This window comes from Notamacropus eugenii, chromosome 1 (genome assembly GCF_028372415.1).
Source record: "Notamacropus eugenii isolate mMacEug1 chromosome 1, mMacEug1.pri_v2, whole genome shotgun sequence".
NCBI lineage: Eukaryota > Metazoa > Chordata > Mammalia > Diprotodontia > Macropodidae > Notamacropus > Notamacropus eugenii.
The window spans coordinates 11,643,211-11,666,820 of NC_092872.1; the positions used below are offsets into that span (position 1 = coordinate 11,643,211).

The 23,610-nt window shown below is 43.0% G+C and overlaps 1 protein-coding gene across 4 annotated transcripts in view; it reads left to right on the forward strand.

Moving 5' to 3' along the window:
* The window catches only part of NBEAL2 (neurobeachin like 2), a 154,009-nt gene that overhangs the window by 6,761 nt on the left and 123,638 nt on the right, over nucleotides 1-23,610 (forward strand). For 2 of the 4 annotated variants that reach the window (XM_072653390.1, XM_072653402.1), the window contains exon 1: nucleotides 17,231-22,694. The exons of the other annotated variants lie outside the window; for them this stretch is intronic. In XM_072653390.1, coding sequence (XP_072509491.1) covers nucleotides 22,458-22,694 — 237 coding nt within the window. In that variant the 5' untranslated portion in view covers nucleotides 17,231-22,457. Of the gene's footprint in view, nucleotides 1-17,230; nucleotides 22,695-23,610 lie in introns of those variants that run through there. 4 annotated transcript variants of the gene reach the window in all.

The following is a 23,610-nucleotide window of genomic DNA, read 5'->3' on the forward strand; positions in this document are numbered from 1 at the left end:
CCTCTCTGTCAGAGCTGAAGATGCTTGGTCAAGGGGTCAGGGGAAGAAGCCTGGACTAAAGGTTATGATGCCTGAATTACAATATGGACTCTGCCACTTATTCCTTTTCTTTCCTTGGGTAAATAATTGTTCCTTTTAGAGTCTTTTATCACCTATTACATGAGAATAATTATTTATCTTACGTGTCTTGTTGGGAGAAAATTACTTTTGGAAACATTAAAGCAGGGAATTATGTTTACTGGTAAAATATAAATAATGCGTATAGTGCTTATGATTTTAAAAAATTTAACAAACAAGTATTTCATTGAGGGTCTCTTAAACAATTCTGACATTTCCTAATGACTCCTCATCTCCACCCTGCTAAATGGAACCCTCCTTTGTTAAAAAAACAAGGTTTGGATAGAACAAGTGACGAACTGGCCCATTGGCCATGACAACGTTTATTCCTCGTTCTTCCCCTCTGGTCCATCTCTCTGCTAGGAGGGCAGCCTTCTGAAGTCACAGCTGATCTGAGTTCTCCTGTCCTCTCCATGCTGTTTTCATGATAAAAACATACGATGTATAACAAATAACCCAAACAATAAGATATTTTGATGATTATATACGTTGTTCTCCTGGTTCTGCTGACTGCCTTCTGCATTAGTTCATTTGAGTTTTCTCAAGTTTCTCTTCCTTTTTCATAGTTGTCACTTTTTAAGGTCCAATACTATTTTATTATATTCATATGTCACAGTTTTTCAAGCTTCCCCTGATGGATGGCTTTTCCATTTTTCTTTTAGTTTAAGTTGTTTTGTTTTTTACTACCCCAAAAATTGCTGCTGTAAATGTTTTTGTATGTGTGGAACCTTTTCTTCTCTTTTGCGTTTCTTGGTGTTGTTTCTGGTATCAGTCTGCATCGCTAGGTCAAGGAGCATATATAGTTTAGTTATTTTTTAATTATAATTCCAAGTTATTTTCCAGGATGATTGGACCTGTTTCCAAACTCCATCACCATTGCATTGGCATGTCTGCCTTCCCACACGTTTACCAGTGTTATCTTTTGTCATCCTCGTATAACAAATAGAAAGGGATAGAGGTTGGGGAAAGAGGAGAGATATTGACTTCGATAACCTGAAATTAACATTCTCTGTATTTTGTGGTATTTTTATTTATTGTTAAACATTTCTTAATTTCATTTTAATCTGGTTGGGCCTTTCTTGGTTTGACACCTCTGTCTTACAGCACCGATTAAGTCACAGTAGGTGTTGTAAGGAAATCAAGTTTGCAAACCAGAAAAGTGCTAAATAAATGTGAGCTAAGATAATGTTATCTGAGGATTTAGAGTTCTAAGGGAACCAGCCTCCTAGTTTTATCAAAGAGGAAATTAAGTAGAAATGACTTGCTCAAGGTTACAAAGGTGGAGTAAGAGGCAGAGTCCAATGGGAAACTTAGGGTATCCTGACTCCTGAGTCAGTGATCTTTCTACTATACTACATTACCTCTAATTATTAATAAATAGGGTTATTGGATTGACTGGTCTCACTTAGGCCAAGGGAAGAGATTAATTTTCTAAGTCATATTGAGAGCTTTTCCTTAGGATTTGGAGTGAGCCATCTGTGATTGGGGTGATCCTGGATGAAATGTTAGGGGTACATAGCATATCCTGGGCCAGTACAAAATTTCTGACTAGCTTTCAAGGCTGGGTCCAAATTCCAGACAAGTACATACTAAGCCCTTCTTGCAGATTCAGCAAGAAAAAGCATATTCCTGTTCTCACATAATTTGGGGTTTAGTTGAAGAGAGAGAACTCCCATACACGTCGCAGCTGGAAGGTAGAAGACAGTTACCGTAATGAAAAGAGGCACTGTCTTATACTAGGTAGATTGCTTAGGACTACAGTCTTGGAGACCTGGCTTTCAAATCCTCAGATCTGAGGATTTGCTTCTCATATGTACTGAGTCAGAGGTCATGTAACCTCTATGCTTCTATGGCACGTAGGATTTCTTAGGAAGCCATAGATGGATTGGGAGAGATTCTTTCCATATTTGAATATGGTAATGTCATTTGATATTTATGAAAGGTAATGTAACCTGGTAGATAGAGAGCTGACCTCAGACTCAGGAGGGCCTGAGTTCAAGTTCCGCCTGTGACACACTGGTCTTTGTTACTGTGGTGGGCAAGTCGCTTAACCAGGCAACGTCCTAAGTGTCACTAATCCTAGCGATCAAGCTTGGTCCTGAAGAAGAAAGAAGAAAAAAGACCTTCCTTCCATTTTTTGTAGAAGTGGGGGACTATGGGTGTGGAATATTAAGTATGCTGTTAGACTTAACTGATGTATTGGTAAGTCTTTCTGAACGGCTTTTCTTTCTCTTATTTTGTTTTGTGTTATAAGGGATGGCTTGCTGAGTATGGGTTGGAGAGGGATAGATTTGAAATGAAAGGAATATTTTTAAAAAGGCTATCGATAAAAGTTTTTAAAATGACTGTGCTTTGCTGAACATTCCATTTGACATTGGTAGAAGGAGTTTCTTTACCAGGAGTTCTCTACACTAGTAAAGTCTGGTCTAGACCTCCTGTCCCTCCCCCATCCCAAAGGGACAGTGGCATTTATGAAGCACTGTGTAGTTTGCAGAGTGTTTTAGCTCTCTTGTCTCCGTTCAGTCTAATGTACATTGATTAAATACCTGCTTTGGGCAGAGTGGTGGTGAGCCTAGTTAGATTTCTAGAAAGGCTTGCAAATTGGGCTTTAAAGGCTGGCTTGGATTTTAACGGGGAAGGAAAATGTTTCAGATCTAGGTATATAAACTGGAGGGCGCATTCATGTCCAGCTTGACTGGAGCAATAGGATGTGTGGAAGGGAATCATGTGAGATAGGCCTAGATAGGCCTGGAAATGCCGTGTCCTCATGTGGTGGAGGGCCTGGAGAATGCTTAGGAAAGGAGTTTGAGCTGAACTTTTGAGTCTCTCAACCATCCTGTGGAAGAAGAGGACAGTAGGTAACACTGATGGTCTCCATTTTCCACAGGAAGCAATTGATTCCAATTTGAGGAAATGACTGGCCCAAGGTCATATGGCTATTAATGGTAGACCAGACCTCCAGACTCCAAGTCCAGCAGCTTGTTGCTATTTTCATTTGCTAAGTTTCCTTTTGCATTCCCCTCCCCCCTCCTCTGGCAGCCTCTTGCTTTCTAATGGTCTCCAAAGCAGGTGCCAATTTGGTGAGCTGGGATCCCAGGGTCATGGATTAATGGTAGGACCCAGCGCCCCACCTCCAACTAGCCCCACCCTTACTGGCAGACAGTCTGTGTGTGGTGTGTGTGTGTACACACACGCTCTGTGTGCCTGCTGCACAATGGGGCATTGTCATCCCAGGCCTGTTCCAGAATGCTCGTCAGGATTCCGGATCTTCCTCTCTTTTCCTTCCCCTCCCACAGGGAGGCTGTTCCCGTCTCAGTGAGAGGGGATTTCAAGATGACATAAGTCCAGAGCCCTGGGATTCAAGCCCAGTGTTGGGTAGAACTTTTGGGCTCCCGACAACCTCTGGGCTTCTGACTGAATCACAGACCAAGGCAGTTGGGTTAATCTGGGAGGCCTTCACAGAGGTTACAAATGAACTGGGCTCAGAGTGAGAAGAAATTGGGGTGCTAGGTACGAATTGTAGGAAATGGAGTTTTCTGGGTTGGGGGCACTGGATATTCTGGGGAGGGGCTTTTCCGGATCAGCCTACTTATAACATGACTAATTATATAGATTCGTATAATACTTCTTTCTTCTATGGTATGATATGGTTTAGAAAGTGCTTCCCTAACCATAAGAACCCTATGAAGTAATTAGTGTAAGTTTTACTATTCTCATTTTATAGATGAGGAAAATGAATTTCCCATGGTCCTGCTGCTTGGTAAGTGGCAGAGACTGTATTTACAAGAGTCAGGCTGGTTTTAACACCATCCTAGACCCCATTTCCTGTCGATAGCTTACAGAACACACACACACACACACATACACATGTATTACAGGAATATATATTGCAATATATACACATATATACATGAATTTTTAAAAATTTGAGCTTCACAACTTCATAGATGTTTTATTGTGTTCATTTTACAGAGATATGGAGGCTTCAAGAACTTTAAGTGACCAACTCATGGTCACATAGCAAGGAAGCTGAGGCTTACATAAGCAAAAAATGAGTTACAATATCATAGGCTTGAAAGCTGAAAAGGGAGCTTAGAGATCATTTAATATATTTTTATAAAGGAGGAGAAAATTGCGGCTTTGAGGATGAAGCTTAAGGTTACCTGAGTATTCAATGATACAGCCAGAACTCAAATCCAGCCCCGAATCCAGTACTCTTTCCACTACAACAAGGATGTTACAGATCAGGGCTGAGATTCAAACAGGTCATAGCATCATGGGATCATATCTGTAGAGCTGAAAGGGACTTCAGAGGGCCTCTACTCCAGCCCTCTCATTTTCTCTGAGGCCCAGAGAAGTGACTTGCCCAAGGTCATATAGCTGCTGTTTGAATCAGGATTAGAACTCATGTTTTCCTGACTCTAAGTCCAGTGCTCTGTCCACTGTTCCATCTACCACTCTTTCTACTATATTGCCCTGGCTCCCCTTTACGTGATGTAGCAGAAGGAGTTATATCTGGACTTGGAGTTGGAGGAGCTGGAGTCTGTTCAAATCCAGACTTCTGTTTACTGCCTGTGTGAGCTTTGGGCCAGTCATTTTCCCTGCCTGGGCTTCCGTTTCTCTGAGTGTAAAATGAAGTTGGTCTTGAGGTGTACGGGGTCTTCCAACTCTAAGTCCTATGGTGCTATACCTCCAGTCCACCAGTCCAAAATTTATCACATGCCCACTATGTGCTTGCCTGTGTTGTAGGGGGACATTACTAATAACTCAGGTTCATACTGAAATTTATGGCGAAAAAGCTTTTTCTGGAGAAGTCTTTGCCCCTGGTGGGCTAGGACATAAAGTGGTGAAAAAGTAGCTAGGAGAATGGCTGACATTTATATAGCAAATGAGGTAATGACATTTATATAGATGAATGATATTTATATAGCAAATGAGGACACATGTAAAGACACTTGGCAGATTTTTGGTTTATAAAGCGCCTTTTGTACACTGTCCCATTTGGTGTATTCCAGGCTCTGGCACTGAGAGAGGGAGCCCACCCTGGGTTAGAGGCTTCCATTCAGCTTCCTAATTTTCCTGGGAATCACACTACCACTCTGAGCTAATTTTCAGAGGGAAGTTTATCAGTTTAGAAGGCCTTGAGAGAGGAAGTGAATTGCCCGAGTCACACAGAGTGAGTCATTGGCTGCCACAGGAGTGAGATCTAGGCCTCCTAATTCGCCAGCCTTTGTTCAGGTGACCCAAACATGACCCTCTCTGTAGCCCCAGTGTCACCCTGAGGTGAGGGAACGGGGTGGGGAAGGAAATAAGGAGCCAGTTCAGTAAGTATTTCCTGAACATATACTGGATCAGGACTTGAGCCCTCCAGGATACAAAGATATATAAGACCTGGGGACTTAGTTGGAGAGATGAGATATGTTCAGGAATCTCAAACTGGACATGTCTAGGGGGAAAGGGAAAGCAGGGAGGATTTATAGAGAACCAAGCACTGTGCTAAGTGCTTTTTACAAATATCACATTTGATCTAAAGCAGAATTCGCCATCCCCCTCTCTCACAAACTTTCTCATTTCTCCTCTGAACTTCCCTATTTCTTTAGAAAACAACACCATTCCTTGTAACACAGGTTTGGAACCATGGAGCCTTCCTTGACTCTCCCCTTTCTCTGATCTCCAATATCCAATCCATTGCCAAGTATTTTCTATTCCACCATCACAGTATATCCCTTCTCTCACTTTACTTCAGGCCCCCATCACCTCCCTGCCTGGACTATTGGAGTAGATTTCTAATTAGTCTCCTCATGTCCAGTCTCTTCCCCACTCCATCCTCCACATAGGCATCAAATGAATATTCCTAAAATACTGATCCAGCCCTGTCTCCCCTCACCGCTTACCCCCTGTTTCCTCTAGGATAAAAGAAAACTATTTGGATTGACCTTTAAAGCCCTTCCACCTGGCTCCTCCCTATCCTTTGAGTCTTATTTCCTATTACTGCCCTTTAAGAATTCTTTGTTCCAGCTGGGTTACTAGTTCTTCCCTGTATGTGATATTCCCTCTGACTTTGTGCAGGAAAACACTTCCTCACCTCCACCAGTTAGAAAACCTGCCTTCCTTCAAAGCACTGTATAGGTGCCACAAGGCCTTTCATTTCCAGGTGCTTGCTCCCTCCCAGAATGACTTTATATTTACTTACTTGTGTGCTCCAATAAGATGTAAACTCCCTGAAGGCAGAGACTTTTGTATTTGTACCTATTATAGTGTCTGCTAGTAGTCACAAATAGGGATGTCCCAGAAAGTCTAAGTTAAGCTTTAATAGCTATGATATGGCAAGTGCCAAAACAAGGGGAATGTTACCAGAATCCCTAAGGGAGAGAATTCACATCTTCAGGAAGTTAACCTTTATGCCTGAAGTTTCACAGAAATCATATTATTCAGGAGAAATCAGAGTCTAAAATGGTAAAGTTGGGTTAATGGTTGAGTTAATAGACAGGCAGAAAGGATTGTGGGCCGGTGTGACAGGAAGAGGAAAATTTCAGCTAGGGAAACAGTGCAAGCAGAGGCAGAAATGTGTTGGGAGGATAAAGGGGAGTGGTGGTGAGATCAGAACGTCTGGCTGGGATTGAGGTTTCCTATGGGGGGGTCAGGGAGATTAGCAAGAGATGGTAACTCCCATTTCTCAGGCACCCTAAAGTTATAAAACTCTTTCCTTGCAGTAATCTTGAGGGAGGAAGCACAAGGACCATTTATCTTCATTTTAGTGATAAGGAAATTGAGGCCACCAATTGTCCAAGGTCAGAAAACCAGCAAGTGTCAGAACCAGTATTAGAAGTAGGGCCTTTTAAATCCAAATTCAGTATATTTTCCATTTAACTATGTTAGAGAAGTAGAGAGGGAAAGATCATGGGGGTTTTTTAGTAGTACAGTAATAATAGTGCTTTATAGTTTTATAGGGTAGACCAGTGATGTTTTGGCTGTTATGTGCTACAGTGGATAGAGTGCCAGGTTTGGAGTCAAGAAGACTTGAGATCAAATCTGCTGGCCGTAGATACTTAGTAGCTGTGGTACCGTGGGCAAGTCATTTAGCCCTGTTTACCTCAATTTTCTCCTCTGTAGAATGAACTGAAGAAGGAAATGGCAAAGGACTCCATTATCTTTGCCAAGAAAATCCCAAATGGGGTCACGAAGAGTCTGAAGACTCAACAACGAATGACGTTTAATAGCTTACAAAGATTGTTCTTCATTATCCATTTAATCATCCCAGTGCTCCTGCAAGGCCAGTACAGGGTGGTTGTTATTAAACCCATTTTATAGATGGAAAAACTGAGACCAAAAGATGGGAAGTGTGCAGTGTAGTAGAATCAGGGGAGACCTAGATTCTAAACCCATCTCTGACACTTAACTGTGCGATCAAGTCAAGGCCTGACCCTCTTTAACGCATACTCATCATTCTCATTTCACCCATTTGTTGGGAGGAGCAAATGAAATAATAGATGTAAAACATTTCAATCATAAAACACTAGATACCTTTGTAAATTTTGAATCTCTATGTATTTTGGTTACCACTACCTGTGTGTCCCTCAGCACATCACTTCCCTTTTCTAGACCTTCGATTCCTCCTCTGTAAAATGAGGGGGTTAGACCAGACTGAGCCATATTATACATCACTCTTTACATAATCTACCACCTAGCTCAAGTGGCCTATTTTCTGAACTTGACATTCCATCTGCAGCCTGCCCGCCTTAGCAGAAGCTGCCCTGCAAGCCTGGAATGCACTCCCTTTTCCCTTCTCTTCTTGGAATTCTTAGCTTCCTTCAGGTACCACAGCCTCTGGGAGGATTTCTCTGATCTCTTTGGTTTTGAGTGTTCTTTCCCTTCTCATATTGTCTTATATTTACTTATTCTTTTATATGCTTAATCAACCAGTCCAATGCAAGCAAGCTCCAAGGTGTGGATTTTGATTTTATGTTTTGTTATCTCCAGCCCCTACATAATACCTGACCCCTCCGTAGGCTCTTAACGCATGCTTGTTAAATTGAATTGAATTGAATCTGGTCCCACCCTTTATTTTACCAATGAGGAAGCTTGAGTCATGGAGAAAGGAAATGATTTGTCCAAGGTCATGTTGATAGTGGGTGCCAAACCCAGATCCTCTAAGGCCACACCCAGAGCTCTTTTTTTTTTTCTATAGAGAGTATTGCCTCTATAGAAGAAGGGGTTAGAAAGGTTGGGGCACTGGAAGATGGTGTTTAATCCAGCTCTGGGGGAGCTGAATGAGGATCCTCTGCTTTGGCACACAGTGCTGCTGCCAGGTTCCAGACCTTGAGGTTCCCAGGGTGAGAGAGCTTGAGAAGGGGAGAATTATAGTGACTCGGGGCCATAGAGAATGTGGGAGTGAGAAGGGAGTTGTGTGTGAGCAGCAAACTGAGAGATTGTGTGTATGAGTGAGAAAACTGGTTGTGAGCAGAGAGAAATTGTGTTTGTGACAAACTTGGGAGAGATTGTGTGTATGCATGTGAGAGTCAGACTGTAAGAGGTCACACAAAGCTTGCTGATGATAAGCATTTCCTTTTGTACAGATGAAGAAAATGAGGCTCATAAAATTGCAGTGACTGGCCACAGGTCCCAGAAGGCGTTGATGGCATCACTTGAGCTAGAACCTTGGGCCCCTTGACTGATAACCAAGGGGTCTGTCTCAGTGCCTGTGGTTGAGTAGGCCTTTCCCACTACCTGTCATGGACTTGCCCTCTGACCTTTCAGCTTCTCCCAGGCTCCATCTGCTTTCTTTCTTTCCCCTCCTACCTGAAAGGAGCTTGGCATTTGCTTCTTGCTTCTATCACTGTATTGGTTGGGACAGGTGCTAACAGGCCAGAGCTGCCAAGTCAGCTCAGGAGATGAGAGGGAAAGGGATCAAGCGGCTGAACCTTGCTAGAGTCTCGGAGTCAGGAGAAGGAAGACGTCACCTAAAAGGGGTAGCTGTCTTCCTGATGCCTTCCTTCTGGCTCAGGACTCCTAGTGATGATGGTGATAACAAATATACATTAGCACCTACTGCATGCCAGGCACTGTGGTAAGTGCATTTGATCCTCACGATAACCTTGAGAGGTAGGTGCTATTATTAACCCCATTTTACAGATGAGGAAACTGAGGCAAACAGTTTAAGTAACTTGTCCAGGGTCACACAGTAAGTATATCTGAGGCTGGATTTGAACTCAAGTGTTCCTAAGTCCAGAGCCAGTGCTCCATGTACTGTGCCACCTGAATAGATGGTGTGAGTAAAGTTCTAAGAGGTTCAGCAGTTTGAGTCAGAATCTTATAATTCCTCACATCATTCTTCAAGTTCTCTCTCAGGCACCACATTCTCCATGGATCCTTCCTTGATTTTTCCAGCTGAAAGTGCTCTCTTCCTTCTGAAATTTTCTTAGATCCTTTTGGCATCTTTGTCTGTCTGTTTCTCCCTCTTTTGTTATGATCACAGTCTGCTTTGTATCCCTCTTATACATGTATGTATGTGTATGATTCTCTCCCCCCTTCAAGTAGATTATAAACTCCCTGAGGGTAGGATCTTCTGTGGACTTCATCTTTTCATTCCCAGAACTATGTCTTACAGAGAATAGACAATAAATTATTAATTGTTTGAGTTAAACTTGTATTTTGCCCAAGAATTATCTCTTTTGACATGTCTAGTCCAATCTCTACACTGTGGAGATGAAGAGAAGGGATCCCAGGAAGCTTCCATATTGTCTGGGCCCAGGGTCACAGAGATAGTAGGGTGGCAGAGTCAGGATTCACACCTAGGACTTTTGACTTCAAATGCAGCCCTCCTTCTACTGGAGAACACCAGATCCCACTCAATGTAGGATGTAAGTTCTTTGAGGACTTTATTTTTTTTTTCCTTTACATTGCTAGAGTTTAACTTGGAGCTTGACATGTAATAGGCATTTTTAAAATGCTGGTTGAATTTAGTAGCTCTCCAAGGTAGTTAGTTGCTACATCCATTTGACCCTGAGCAATTCACTTAATCTTTGTTTGCCTCAGTTTCCTCATCTGTCAAATGTGTTGGAGAAGAAAATGGCAAACCATTCCAGTATCTTTGCCAAGAAAACCCCAAATAGGGGCACAAAGAGTTGGATACACTGAAATGACAACAGTAAAGTGATGTGATTGTGGGGGTAGGGAACAGATTTACTTCCCTAATTTCTGTTTTGTAAAGGGTAAATATTAAAATGAGTGGATGCTGGGAAGAGAACACAGCGCAGTGGAAAGTAGTGCCAGACTTTAGTGTCAATAAGTCTGGGTTCACATCCCAGCTCTGACACTTACTGGCTGTGGGATCTCGAGCAAATCACTGAACTTTTGTTTCCTCTTTTGTCAAATGGAGATGAAGCCAATGTTTGTGCTGTTTACTTCCCTGGGAATTGGGAGTAGAAGCACTTTAAAGGCATATAATTTGAACAAAGAGTGGAAATGGATGATGAGTGAGATCCAGAATTCCATCAGAGGAGGGAAAGTGAGAGAGATTTCCTTTGGGAAATTGTATAGTGCTTTTAGTGATCCCCAAGCATCTCCTCAAAACAAGCCTATCCTTTGAACATGGAGATTCTTCTTGAGATGTGTTGTGGCATTGAGTCATGTAATGTACAATCTTTGAAGAACTGAAATTGACCCCCACCCAGGGGACATTTGTGTGTGTTTATATGTATACATGCATATGTGTATATAAATACTTGTATACATATGTGTGTGATGTGTATACATTTATTTACAGAGAGAAAGAGTAGAGAGAGAAGAAAAGGAGAAAGGGAAAGAGAGGAGAGGAGAGGAGAGGAGAGAAGAGAGAAAGAGAGAGAGAGAGAGAGAGAGAGAGAGAGAGAGAGAGAGAAACAAGGACCTGCATGGAAGGGTTATGATCTGTACTCTTGAAGGGGATGTATATGTTGAGGAGGTCACGGGTCCTTTGGAGTTTTAGAGTAGTGTAGAGAAAATGCTATTTTTCATCCTTTGAAATAATCTATGGTCATTGCAAAGTCTGTCATCTTCACAGTCCTACCTCCATGCCACTTCGTTTTTCTTTCATGAGGCAGTCGCAGAGGGTTAAATTCAGGCAGGAAAGAGCCTTTCTGTTCTCACCCCCACCCCCAGCAGGGAAGAGATAGAAACCTGGAGCCTACAGAAACTGATCGTAGCAATAATAACGTCATTGCTAGCATGTCTGTGATGGTTGCAAATTGTTTCAGACTTTTCACCTGATCGATCTCATTTGATCTATTAGATCGTGGGTTCCTTGAAGTGAGGACTGCCTTTTTTTGTGTCCTCTGTGATTAGCACTGTGCCTGCCCAGTAGTACGTGATCAATAGGTATTTATTGAATTAAATTGAAATCTTCATAAGAAAGAACTCCAGGGCTAGGTAAAAGAGTTCAAATTCCACCTCAGACACTTGATAGCTGTGGGACCCTGGGCAAATCACTTATCCCTGTTTGCCTCAGTTTCCTCATCTGTGAAATGAGCTGGAAGAGGACATGGCAAACCACTCCAGTATCTTTGCCAAGAAAACCTCAAAATAGGGTCACAAAGTGTTGGACACAATTGAAACAACTCAACAACAAAAACCTCTTCAAATTACAAATGAGGAAAACTGTCTCTGATGGGCTAAGTCACTCGTCCTAGGTCATGTAGCCTAGATTGGAACCTAGGTCTTCTGACTTCAGAGTGCTTTTTCTGCTTGAGCAGCTTTTTCCAATCAAATTGAGACAAGTTCCGAGCTGTCTTAAATCCCATTTGGGGTGTTTCCTTTTTTAAGACCGGGCTTCAAGTCCCTCTCTGCTCTGGGTGAAGGTGATAAGGACCTGGGTGGTGGCAATGGAAAGGCAGGGAGGGGGGAGACCAAATGTAAGACATCATGTAAGGAGAATCGAGGGGAAGGCTCACAGGAAAGAGTGTTGAGAACTTAGTGACTGGATGTGATATGGGAAGAAGAGGGAAGAGTCAAAGGTGATTTGAGGGTTTGAGGTCTAGGTGACTGGGATTATTGTAGGGCCACTGACAAAAACCTGGGTTCAGACTTTACCTTCGTTGCCTGCTACAAGTAAGACATTGACTAAATTACTTTCTTTTTCCAGGTCTCAGTTTCTTCACCTGTAAAATGAAGAGACCGGCTTAGATCAGCTGTATTCAAAGTGTGGTCCCAGGACTCCTAGGGGTTGCCCAAGTCCCTTTCAGGGGGTCTAGGAGATCAAAACTATTTTCATAATACTAGGACATTATTTATTAAAATTCCCCTCCTTTTTCCAACTACATGTCTGTGTAAGGCTAGATTTTCTTTAGTCCTTCAACCAAAACAACATATTGAAACAGATAGAATGCAGAAACAGATATGAGAGTCTAGCCATCTTCTGTTAAGCCAGACATGAAAAAGATTTGCAAAAATCTGCAAAATAATACCACTCATTTTTTTTGTTCTGAAAAATAGGTACTTTTCTTTAAAATGTATTAATTTTGCTAATATATAGAAGGGTTTATTATTGCTTATATTTTATTGTTTGTTATTTTAAAACGGATTCATAACTATTTCAACATTTGAGCAATTTTAATTTCTGATATGGTAAATATTGATAGACATACAGGGGTATGCTGGAACCAGCTCATACAAGTTAGCATCAATTGTTAATTTTTCATTGTGAGCATTTTTATTTCTGAAATTAGCAAATGCTGTAAATCAGGACTTGATTTATTGGTTTTCTGATTGTCCAATTTTAAGAAAGTAGTAGAGCAAGTATTAATGTGTTCCAAAAGTGATAGCGACAGCATTAACTTAAAAGTGTGGCTTCTCTTTTTGGAGAGCTGGTTGTTAAATATTTCCCAACACACCCTTGTATGTAACCCATATAAACAAAAACCCTTGGGGCTTCTCAGTTTTTTTTTAAGAGTGTAAAGATGTTCTGAAGGGCTCCTGAAATCAAAAAGTCTGAGAATCATTAGCCTTGATGATCTTTTAAGATCCTTCCTTGACGTGGACATTCGGTGTCTAGGGTCCCTGCTAGCTCAGACGTTATGTTCTAAGGTCCCTCCAAAGCTCCGATATTTTGTGTTTTAGTCATCTTGCTAGCTCTGGCATTATAAGAATCTGTCAGTTAGGAGGGGGAGCAAAGATGAAAAGTTTAGTTTTAGACAAGTTGAGTTTGAATCGGAAGTGGCTACCAGACCTCTGGTAGAAGAGTGGTAAGAAAGTAGAGGCATTGGTTACAGCTGCCTCTTTCTAAAGATTCAGACTGAAAAGGAAGGAAAGACGAGTTGATGTGGCAAGTCTATAGTAAAAAAAATCATAGGATTAAAGAGTTAGAAATTGAAGATACCTTGGAATTTACCTAACCCACTCCTCTCATTTTGCTGGAGTTATTTGTCCAGGGTCACAGAGGGTAAATAGAAGTTCTGGGATTTGGATTCATGACCTCTGACATCAAATAGAACCCTGCCATATAATAAGCACAGCTCACATTTTTCTTCTGCCTTAAGATTTTAAACTTGGTTTCCTCACCCCAAGTTTATGAGGCAGGTCAAATGTACAAATCCACGTTTTGCTAGTGAGAAAACTGAAGGTCGTGGTGGTAGTGACTTTGTCCACAATTACACAGAGAAGCACTGAGAGCCAACAACTGGAAGGCAGGTTTCCTGCTTCCAGCTTCTGGTCTGTTTCCACAAAACACATGACCAATGAGAGATGCAGGGAAAGGAGTGGAGACACTTGGTTATGTTTGTAGGAAAACAGGAAGGAGCTGAGGATTGGAGATGAAAGGTGCTGGAGGAGGTGGGAGGAAGAATTCAGATGCTTGAAATGAATGGGATTCAGGGAGAAGGACCAGCCCTCTCTCAGAAACCGGAGGAAAAAGAGGGTAAAGGGGTGTGTGTATGTGTGTGTGTGTGTGTGTCTGTGTCTGTCTCTATCTCTGTCTCTGTCTCTGTATGTGTCTCTGTGTATGTCTGTGTGTATGTGTGTGTCTGTGTCTGTCTCTGTCTCTGTCTCCATGTGTGTCTCTGTGTATGTCTGTGTGTGTGTGTGCGTGTGTCCGCCAGATGCCACTTTGTCCATGAACTTTTTCCTGATTTCCCTCACTGCTCATGTGAAAAGTGAAAACGATAGCAATCTTTTCTTTCTTAAATTACCCATAGCCCTTTGCCTGGACCTCTCCTTTGTTCTTATCTTCCTCTTCCTGTGTCAGATTTCTGTGTACATGTCATTTTACCCTATTAAATTTTAAGCTCCGATAGCAGGGTCTGTGCTGAATCTTTTATTGTATTCCCAGAACTGAAAGAGGCTATGCACCTAGTTAACAGTACCACATCATTCTACTACCTTTTGCATTGTGAGGAGGAGTTCTGTCTCCAATCAAGTGTTCCCTGGGAATTCTGGTTCTAAACAACTCCTCCTCTCAGTCCTAAACCTAAATCTGAGGCAGACAGATGCATTCCAGACTCACATATTGTCATGGTGATGAGTGACAATGCTTACTCACATTTCTGTAGCTTTAAGGTTTGCAAACTGCCTTCCTCCCTGACATCCTCTGAAGTAAATAGATCCAGTATTATTATTATCCCAATTTTAGAGATTTTAAAAATTACGGCTCTTTGTGGGATAGTGACCTGCCCAAGAGCATTCAGCTAGTAAGTGCCTGAGCTGGAATTCTATCTCAGCTCTCAAAAGTCTACCACCCCAACGCTACTTTTCAGGCTCTCTGGGGTGGAGAGGAGGGGCAGACAGAGCCTTGTCTTATCTGCAGGAAGAAAATAGTATTTAGAATTGAAGAGACATTAGAGATCTGTAAGAGTTCTTAACTTTGTGTCGTGCATCTTTGGCAGTCCGATGACGCTTGTAAACCCTTTCTCAGAATAATGTATTTTTTAAATTCATGAAATAAAATATATTGACATAAAAAACTAATTATATATTTGAAATAAAGATGCAGTTTTTTCCCCATCCAAGTTTACGGACTCCTTGAAATCTTTCTAAAGACGCTGTCTGCCCCAAGGTAAGAATATCTGGTCTAGTTCTACCCCCTCATTTTACAGACAAGGAAACTGAGACCCTCAGAGGGAAAGAGATTTGCCTGAGGTCTCAGTGAGTTGTAGAGCCAGGATTTAAAGGTCTAAAGATACCAAATCCAGTATTCTACTACTTTGTAACTGAAGAGGAAAGGTGAGGCTCTAGAAGGGGCAGTGGAAGGTTTGATCTCTCCCTCACCGCCTTGCAATACCCTAAGATAGACTGAGAGCACTGAGCGGCAATGGGACCAGTTATAGGCACAGTGGAGGCAGCATTTTGCACCTCTCCACCTCATTCTCTCTGCCTTTCTGTGTTTGTCCTGGAGGTCATGGCACCCCAAGAATGAAATATCTGCCTCCCTATCACAGAATCTCAGAATTGGAAAGGACCTCAGAGGCAGCCAGGACAATCTGAAGAAGATTCGCTTCTGAACCCCAGGATTCACTCCAAAAACTAGTTATCCATCCTGTGCTTGAAGAACTGCGAGTGGGGTACTTGGTGCCCCTTGAAGGGCCTGGTTTCACTTTGGGACAGCTTTAATTATTAGACCAGGGATAGTATCCCCCTCTTATAACAAGGTTGCCTACAGACGGCAGTGGGGAGGAGACTTATCTCCCTCTAAAACTGGAGATTCCCTGAGGATGATGTCTCCTATCAGCCCAGAAGATGCCTGGAGAATCTTCTTTCCCTCAACCAAGGCCTTGCTCACTAGAGGCCCATCAGGGAGGTAGAGGTGGGGACCTAAGGACTTTGACCTTTCCATTGCCAGTCTGGAGAGGCTGGGGCATGGCAGGACCACTTATTTGTTATCAGAATTTGGCTGCAGGATCTAGGTTCTTGGACTTGCCCCTCTCCTGTCATCCTGTTCTCTTCTCTTTCTTCCTTCCCTTCAGACATTTCCCTTATAGGAAAGGAGATTTCATCAGTGATTATCCATTAACATATGGGAAATTGAGGGAATTTAATTGCCTTCAAGTCCACGAAAGCATCTCAGATAGTCTGGGATCCCTGATCATACCCTCTAAAATTAAAAAAAAAATTGAATTTTTTTTTTGGTCCAACTTAACATTTTGCAATGTACTCCTTCCTCTTCAAGAAAGCTATCCCTTATGACAAAGAGTAAAAAAGAGGGGGAAAAACACCAGCTTAGAACTATTCAGCACATTGGAAAAATCTGCTATGATCTGCAGGGATCTGTGCCCAGCACCCCCTATCTCTGCAAAGAAGAAGCTGGAAAGGGACTTTCTCCACTCTCTTCTCACAGGGCAAGCTCGGACATTAGAATTTCACAGTATTCAGTTTGGTCTTTTCCATCCACATCTTCCCCCCCAGTGTGGGAAACAGGAATGGAAAGATTGCTGGGGGAGCCTGCTCCGAGTGCAGCTGGAGGGAGGGCAGGTGAAGCAGAGAACCCGTCTGTCACCTCACTCTGAGCTGAAAGAGGTTGTCCTATGTTTATAGGGAAACGGAGAATTTCACAGGAGCTGGAAGGAACCTTCCATATTTTGAAAATAAGTATTTATTGTTGTCTTCTGCTTCTTACATCATCCTAGCTATCCCCAGGATCCTTTCCCTTCCTCTCTCATATGACAATTTTTTTTAAAAGATGAAAAAAGGCAGCACACCTGATTGAAACGTGTGCACCCCTGGGAGCTCCCACCTCTACAAAGGGGTGGGTGGGAGTTGTCCTGCCATCTTCTCGTTCCAGCCCTGCTTGAGTTTTATAGTTTTGTTACATTCGCTTTTGAATTTCTTTTGGTGAGGCTCTTCTTTTCATTTACATCATTATGGAACCCTGTGTATTATCTCATCCGGCCCCTTCTTATATGAGAGATTGGTAGTGTAAGGACTATGTAGCTGTCCAGGGTCACGCAGTTGGGAGAGCTAGTCTTATGTATAACCATATATTGTATTGTATTGTCCTACATACATACATATATACGCGTATTTATATAGCATGTACATGTATATATACATACACATAGGTATAAAAATCTGTCTATAGATATAAATTATAGATACATCTATATATAGGTTACAGCTATGTCTATAATCTATCTATATATTTATCTCTAAATCTATATAGGTAGATATTCATAGATATAGATATCTATGTAGATCTAGAGATATCTGTTATCTCTATGTAGGAGACTACAAAACATATATGTACATCTATATATGTATATGTGTATATGACACAATATACTAGGTGTGACCCTGAGTAATTAAACAATGCTATCCGTAATATCTAATACAGATTTGTACGATAGAAATTTATATATCCATAATATATACATACACGTATGTATATATGCATATATGTACACACGTAATACACTGTCTCTCTCTCTAATCTATCTCTGTCTCCCTATTTTGCCCAGGCTGGAAACGTATCCATCACTCACAGGCTTGATCCTGCTACTGATCAGCGCAGAAGTTTGGATCTGCTGTTTCCACCCTGGGCATCCTGATGGCTTCCCCCTTTCCCAGGTGGGGGTGGGGGGGCCCCTCAATTGACTTTAGCCCTCCTGTAGCTCCCTACCAGCAGGGTCTCTAGGAGTGCATCACCATATTTGGCAGCTCCCTCATTTTGCCGATGGGGAGCCTGAGGCTCAAAGACATTAAATTCAAGGTCACCCAGGTATTAAAGTATGTAGTATAGTTGAGATTTCAGCTGATGTCCTCCAGTACCACATCGTGTGTATTTGTATGCGTGTGTGTTTGTGGGTGTTTTGTGAGATCAGAGTGTATATGTAAATATGAACATTAGTTTCCATTTTTATAGCTTTGCAAATTGACTTTCTTCACAACAACCCTATAAAGAAGGTAGTGCAAATGTGATTATCTCCAATTTACAGATGAGGAAACTGAGGCACAGAGATGTTAAGTGACTTGACCATGTCACACAATGAATGCACCAGCGGCCCCTCGAACCCTGGTCTTCTGAACCTAAGTAAGACTAGTGATTTTTCTGTTCTGCCACAATTGTTCCTTAGACCCATTTAAACCTTCTGGTGACCTGCTAAATCCTCCCACAGCTGTATTCTTGAAACCACTTTTTCTACTCAGAAAAGGGAGACTTTGGGGTGCACTTATCATTGGTGGCTGTATGTTGGACATAAAACACTGTGCTGCTGTTCGTTGGGTTAAATAGAGGGGTTAAAAACAACCCCTGAAACTCCCTTTGAGGGCAGAATTTGGGGGGTAGCAATTTTGACCCTTACTGGATCATTGCTGGCTGACCCACCCTCCTTAACTTCACTGGGAAAGGAAAGAGGGAGAGGTACTTGGTCAATATTGGCTTTCTCCCTAGGTTTCTAGGGCCTCCCTGGGGCCAGCAATCCCAACAAACAGAGCCCTGCTGGGTGGAGCCAGCAGGCCAAGGCAGGGAGCCAGAACACCTGGTTGCCCTTCTTTGACCGGAATCATGGTTTGGGGTGAGGCATTTTTTCCCCCGTGCCTCACTTTCTCTTTCAGGGAAGTGGGTAAAACAAAGAGAGCCCTGTCTGATTCTTCCCTCATCTCTGACCAGCTTGGGCTGGGGTGGGGAGAGCAGGGTGTGGGTGAGAGATAAGACTGTTGCCCCTCTCCACAGCAGGACAAAAGGTCATGTGTTTCTAATTATTTTTTTCCTCTGCCTTCCTGAAAAGTAGGGAAACCTCAGTACCCCAGACACTACCTGATAGCTCTGGGGAAGCATCTGAAGACTCATAACCACTTTGTGAGGTGGGTAGGGAAGACAGATATTCTCATCCCTCTTTTGCTGAGGAGGAGTTAAGTAGCTTGGCCAGGGCTTGGGAAGAAGCAGCATCTTTGTGGGAAGGAGCACTGATCCCGGAGGCAGAAAGCCTTCTTTGGACCTTGGGCTCTTATCACCTCTTCACTGGGTGACAATCAACAGGTCAGTTCCCTTCTCTGAGTTTCAGTTTCTCTTTTGTAAAATGAGAGTGACAGTACTTGCACTGCTGATCTCACTGGCTGTTGTTAAGAAAGGCATTTAAACCTTAAAAGGAGCACAGAAATAGTACCTATTTTGGGGCCAGGATTTGAATCCAAGTTATCTGACCTCAAATCCAGCAACCCTCCATGACTCACCCTCTGGATGAGAGACCGTTCTAGTCAGTATGGAGGGAGTCAGGAGGAAGGAAAGACAAAATTCCCCTGAACTACAGGGAGTTCCCAGTCCGATTGAGGTCATGTCCCAGCTCACGCTGATTTTCCATCTCCATTTGAGGATGTGATCTTCAGGGTGCACTCGCTAGTTGTGTGGCCTTGGGTAAATCGCTTCCCCTCTTCTGAACCTCAGTTTTCTCATCTGTAAAATAGGGATAAGTGAACCTCCCAGGATTGTTTGGGGAAACTCAGGGCAAACTTAAAAATCTTGAGTTTTGATTGTGAGTTGCAAAAACTATTAAGCTAATCAGGAAATATAATCACAAAACCAAAGGAATAGATTCACCTCTCACAGGTATTTCTGGTATTTCCAGGCCCTTAGTCTGGACCTCTGGGCTCCAGCTGAACATGAGACAGCTGTGTGGATGGTAGTGAGAGCAGTGCTATCGCATGGTGTATGGTTAGCCAGGTGGATGATGGAGTTCTTGGTGGAAGTGGGGCTGTCCTTGCTTTGGTTTCCTTTTCTGTCACGCCTCAAAGCTTATTTCATGGTCCCTGAAGTTGTCTCTTATTTTCTCTCCTCTATCTGCACCTTTTTCTGCCTTAAGATCATGGATTTAGGGATGTAAAGGGCCTCATTTTACAATTGAGAAAATTGTAGAGAGGTTAAGTGACTTGTCTGAGGTCATACAGGTCATAAGAGTAGCTGAACCAGGATTGCAGCATTCTTTCCATCACCCTCCCCGCCTTCATTGCCTTCTTCCCTCTAACTGGGACTCTTGTCAAGGAAGAGGCCATAGCTAGAGTTCTGACTCACTCGGTATTAGTGGCGTGGTCATAGGCGCTGAGCCTGCTGACAATGATATAACTGAAAGATCACTGGTTTTGGAGCTGGAGGGCTGGGATCCTGCCCCTGCAGCTGGCTCACCTGTGTGACCTTCTGTCACTTCTCTGGGCTTGTTTCTGCCTCTGTAAAATAAAAGGGTTGGATGTGATGACCAGCCAGCTCTAACTTTAGAGGCAGCTCAGTGGGACAGTGGATAGAGCATCAGACGTACACTAGTCTGTGTGACCCTGGGCAAGTTACTTAATCTTTGTCTGCCCCAGTTTCCTCATCTGTAAAATGGGAATATTAATAGTCCATATCTCACAGGATTATTGTGACGGTAAAATAAATTATTTGTAATGCACTTTGGAAACTTTGAAGAATTACATGAATGCTATTTTATTATTATCAATTATATATCTATGATCTTAGGGCTAGGGTGAACTTATAGGTTGTTTTGTGAAAAATTAATCATTTATTTATTTTTTAACATTTATTTTAAAAACTGTTGAGTTCTAAATTCTTTCCCTGTAGCTCCTTCTGCACCCACTGAGAAGTCAAAAAATATGCTGTCAGTTGTACATGTGAAATCATACAAAACATATTTCCATAAGAAGCATGTTGCCAAAACAAAACAAACCCCAGAAAAATAAAATGAGTGCAGAACGTGTGCTTCAGTCTTCGTACAAGAGTCCATCAGTTCTCTGTCTGGAGATGTATAACCTCTTTCATCAGGAGTTATGGGGTTGTTGGTGAGAAAAATGCTTCGTAAACTTTAAAGTGCTGTGTAAATGTCGGCTATTAGTGTTACTAACAATGAAGCCCTAATGGTGGAGTCTCAGGCACTGTGACGAGATGGTGGTCCTCTGGATGGAAGGTCTTCCTAGTGCCCTTCACATTAGGTTACTCTGCAATCACTGTCATCTCTGGCTACACACTCTAATTTTGGCTCAACATCTGCTTTGCCTTCTGTCTTTGTAGTTTAGAGTGAGAGAGGCTCTTTGAGATCATTCATTCCCATCCCCTTATTGTATAACAGAGGAAACTGAGGCAGAGTAAGGGGAAATGACTTCAAAGTCATACAGAGAGTTGAGATTAATATCTAAGCCTTCTGACTTCAAATCCAGCGTCTGGGACTCGCTTCCCTCAGGGAGGGAAGTTTGTATACTCGGTGCTTGTTGGAGGAAGAGGAGTCTGTGCCTGGGATAGGGGAAGGTAGAGGTAAAGATAGCCCTGCTTCCTTCATCGGGAAGAGAGGAGCACATCAGTCATGGTCTCAGGAGTCTGGGGATCCTTGGACATCTTGTGGAGGTAACACGTATGGATTTGGGGAAATGGAGTCAACGGATTTTGAAAGGCCCTGTTTCCTCCAGACAGGAGCTGGGCTTCTGGGGCCCCAAGGCTTAGGAAACAAAACCAGGATATGAATCCTGTGATGCAGGAGTCCAGACCAGGCATGGAGAGGGAGGAGAGAGGAAATGTTTACTGGGACAGGGCCTGGCCAGGCCCATCCTTCCTGCCCTAGACCAGCGTAGACTGGCTGGAACGAGGAGGAAACTGGCTCTGGTAATCAAACCCCCTCCATGTCCTGGGAGCTCTGAGGACGTTGGTGGAAACTTGGCCCCCTGCCCTTAGAGTAATTCTGGTCTAAGGGGAAACGGGTGCCCTTGAGAAAGTAAAAACTTCTCTCAGTGCCATCGTCTAGGCTCCAGTTTTTGATGAATGATGATAGAATGTATCCAGCAATTTAACATTTACCAAGTGCGTTATTACGTGGTTAGCTTATTTGATCCTCACAACAGCCCTGCCAGCTGAGTGCTATCCTTATTCCTTGTTTTACAAATGAAGAAACTGAGATTGAGAGTTCTGTGACTTGCCTATGGACACTTACAAGCTAGTAGGCAAGGTTTGACTCCCAAGTCTAGTGCTTTCTGTGCCACCTAACTGCCTAGGTGATTCATTGGCCAACATATTTTCCTTTATGAAGGCCACAGTATTTAGGGAGAAGTCAGCGATCTTACTTGGGGTAGAGCTGAGGGAGTTGTTCATAGACCAGGCCACTATAGCATAGTGGAAAGAGCCCTTGGGTAGGATTAATGAGACCTGAGTCTCAGTCCCTGCTTTGCTATTAACTTGGTGTGTAACCTTGGATGAATCCTTTTCCCTCTTTGGACCCCAATTTGCTCCTTGTAAAAGGATGGTGTTGAAACAGGTGGCTTCCAGGGGAATGTCCCTTGCAGCTCTGACCTTCTGTGTTCTGTGGGTCAACCATCCTGCCTCATCAAGAGGCAGACTCAAACCTTGAGCTTCCAGCGGAATCTAGGACTCAGCTCTGGGTGCTTCCTGGCCGTGGCTCTAGATCCTCATGTCTCATTATCTTTCTTTTCCTGTGATTCCTCCTCTTTCCCTTCCTCAAGCTGGTGGGCAATTGAAGAGGGATCCTGAGTTCTTTCTCCTTTTCACCACCCTCCCCCTGTCCCCAAGAGGCAATGATGTCACCCTCCTGGGGAGTTGGCCAGCTCTAGACACAAACCTGTTTTCCCAGTCTGGGGTGTGGCTTTTCTTGGGTGTGGAAGCAGATGGGGCTGATTCTGAGATCCAGGTGAGACCTCCTCCTCCCTATCCCCCACCCCATCTGTTTCTCTTTCCTTCCCTGCTTTGTCCTGCCCCTTCTCTCCCTAATCCCCCATCCCAACTGGGGGAACCCAAGACTTCTGTGTCTTACCCATATTATTCCCTGCCTTCTCCATCAGGCACAGTAGAAACTGGCAAGGGGGCAAATCTTTTTTGTTTGTGTTCTCCACCCTGCCCTACCCCAGGCTGGACCAAACAGGGGGGCAACTTGTAGGAACCAGGCCTTGGGCTATAGGTGGGGAAGGGATTTCCTGTCATTTTTTAGTCCAGGGTTTCATGCAAATAATGAGTTCTTGATGTTAATGTTTGTTAAATGAGTGAATTTTAGGCAGTTATGTAAATTCTATGGGGTGTGTGTGTGTGTGTGTGTGTGTGTGTGTGTGTGTGTGTGTGTGTGTGTGTGTGTAACCTTGTGGTATGGTGGAGAGCACACTGACCTTGGAGTTAACAGTCAATGTTTGTTTGTTGAGTGACTGGTTACCAGTGAGCTTTTTGACAACTGACAAGTCACTGCATCTATCAGGGTGTCGTTTCTCAGGTTTGTACTCTCATAGCTGTTTGTATGATGTCTTCCCTCATTACATTGAGTTCTTCGAGGGTAGGCACTCTCTTTTGCCCTTCTCTCTTTTTTTTAAATTAAATTATTTTATTTGTTTTCAGTGTTTGACAATCACTTCCACTGCCTTTTGTTATACTGCCAGGGGTTAGCACAATTCCTGGCACATAGTAGGTGTTTAATAAATGCTTGTTGACTGGCTAGATCTGTCATCTTATTCATGTCATGATTTCTCATTCTCCGTGCTAATTGTTCATGTGTTTCCTCCCACACTAATGCACCTAATGTGGCGAAGGCCTTCCTCAGGTCTGTTTGAATTCTGTGGGGA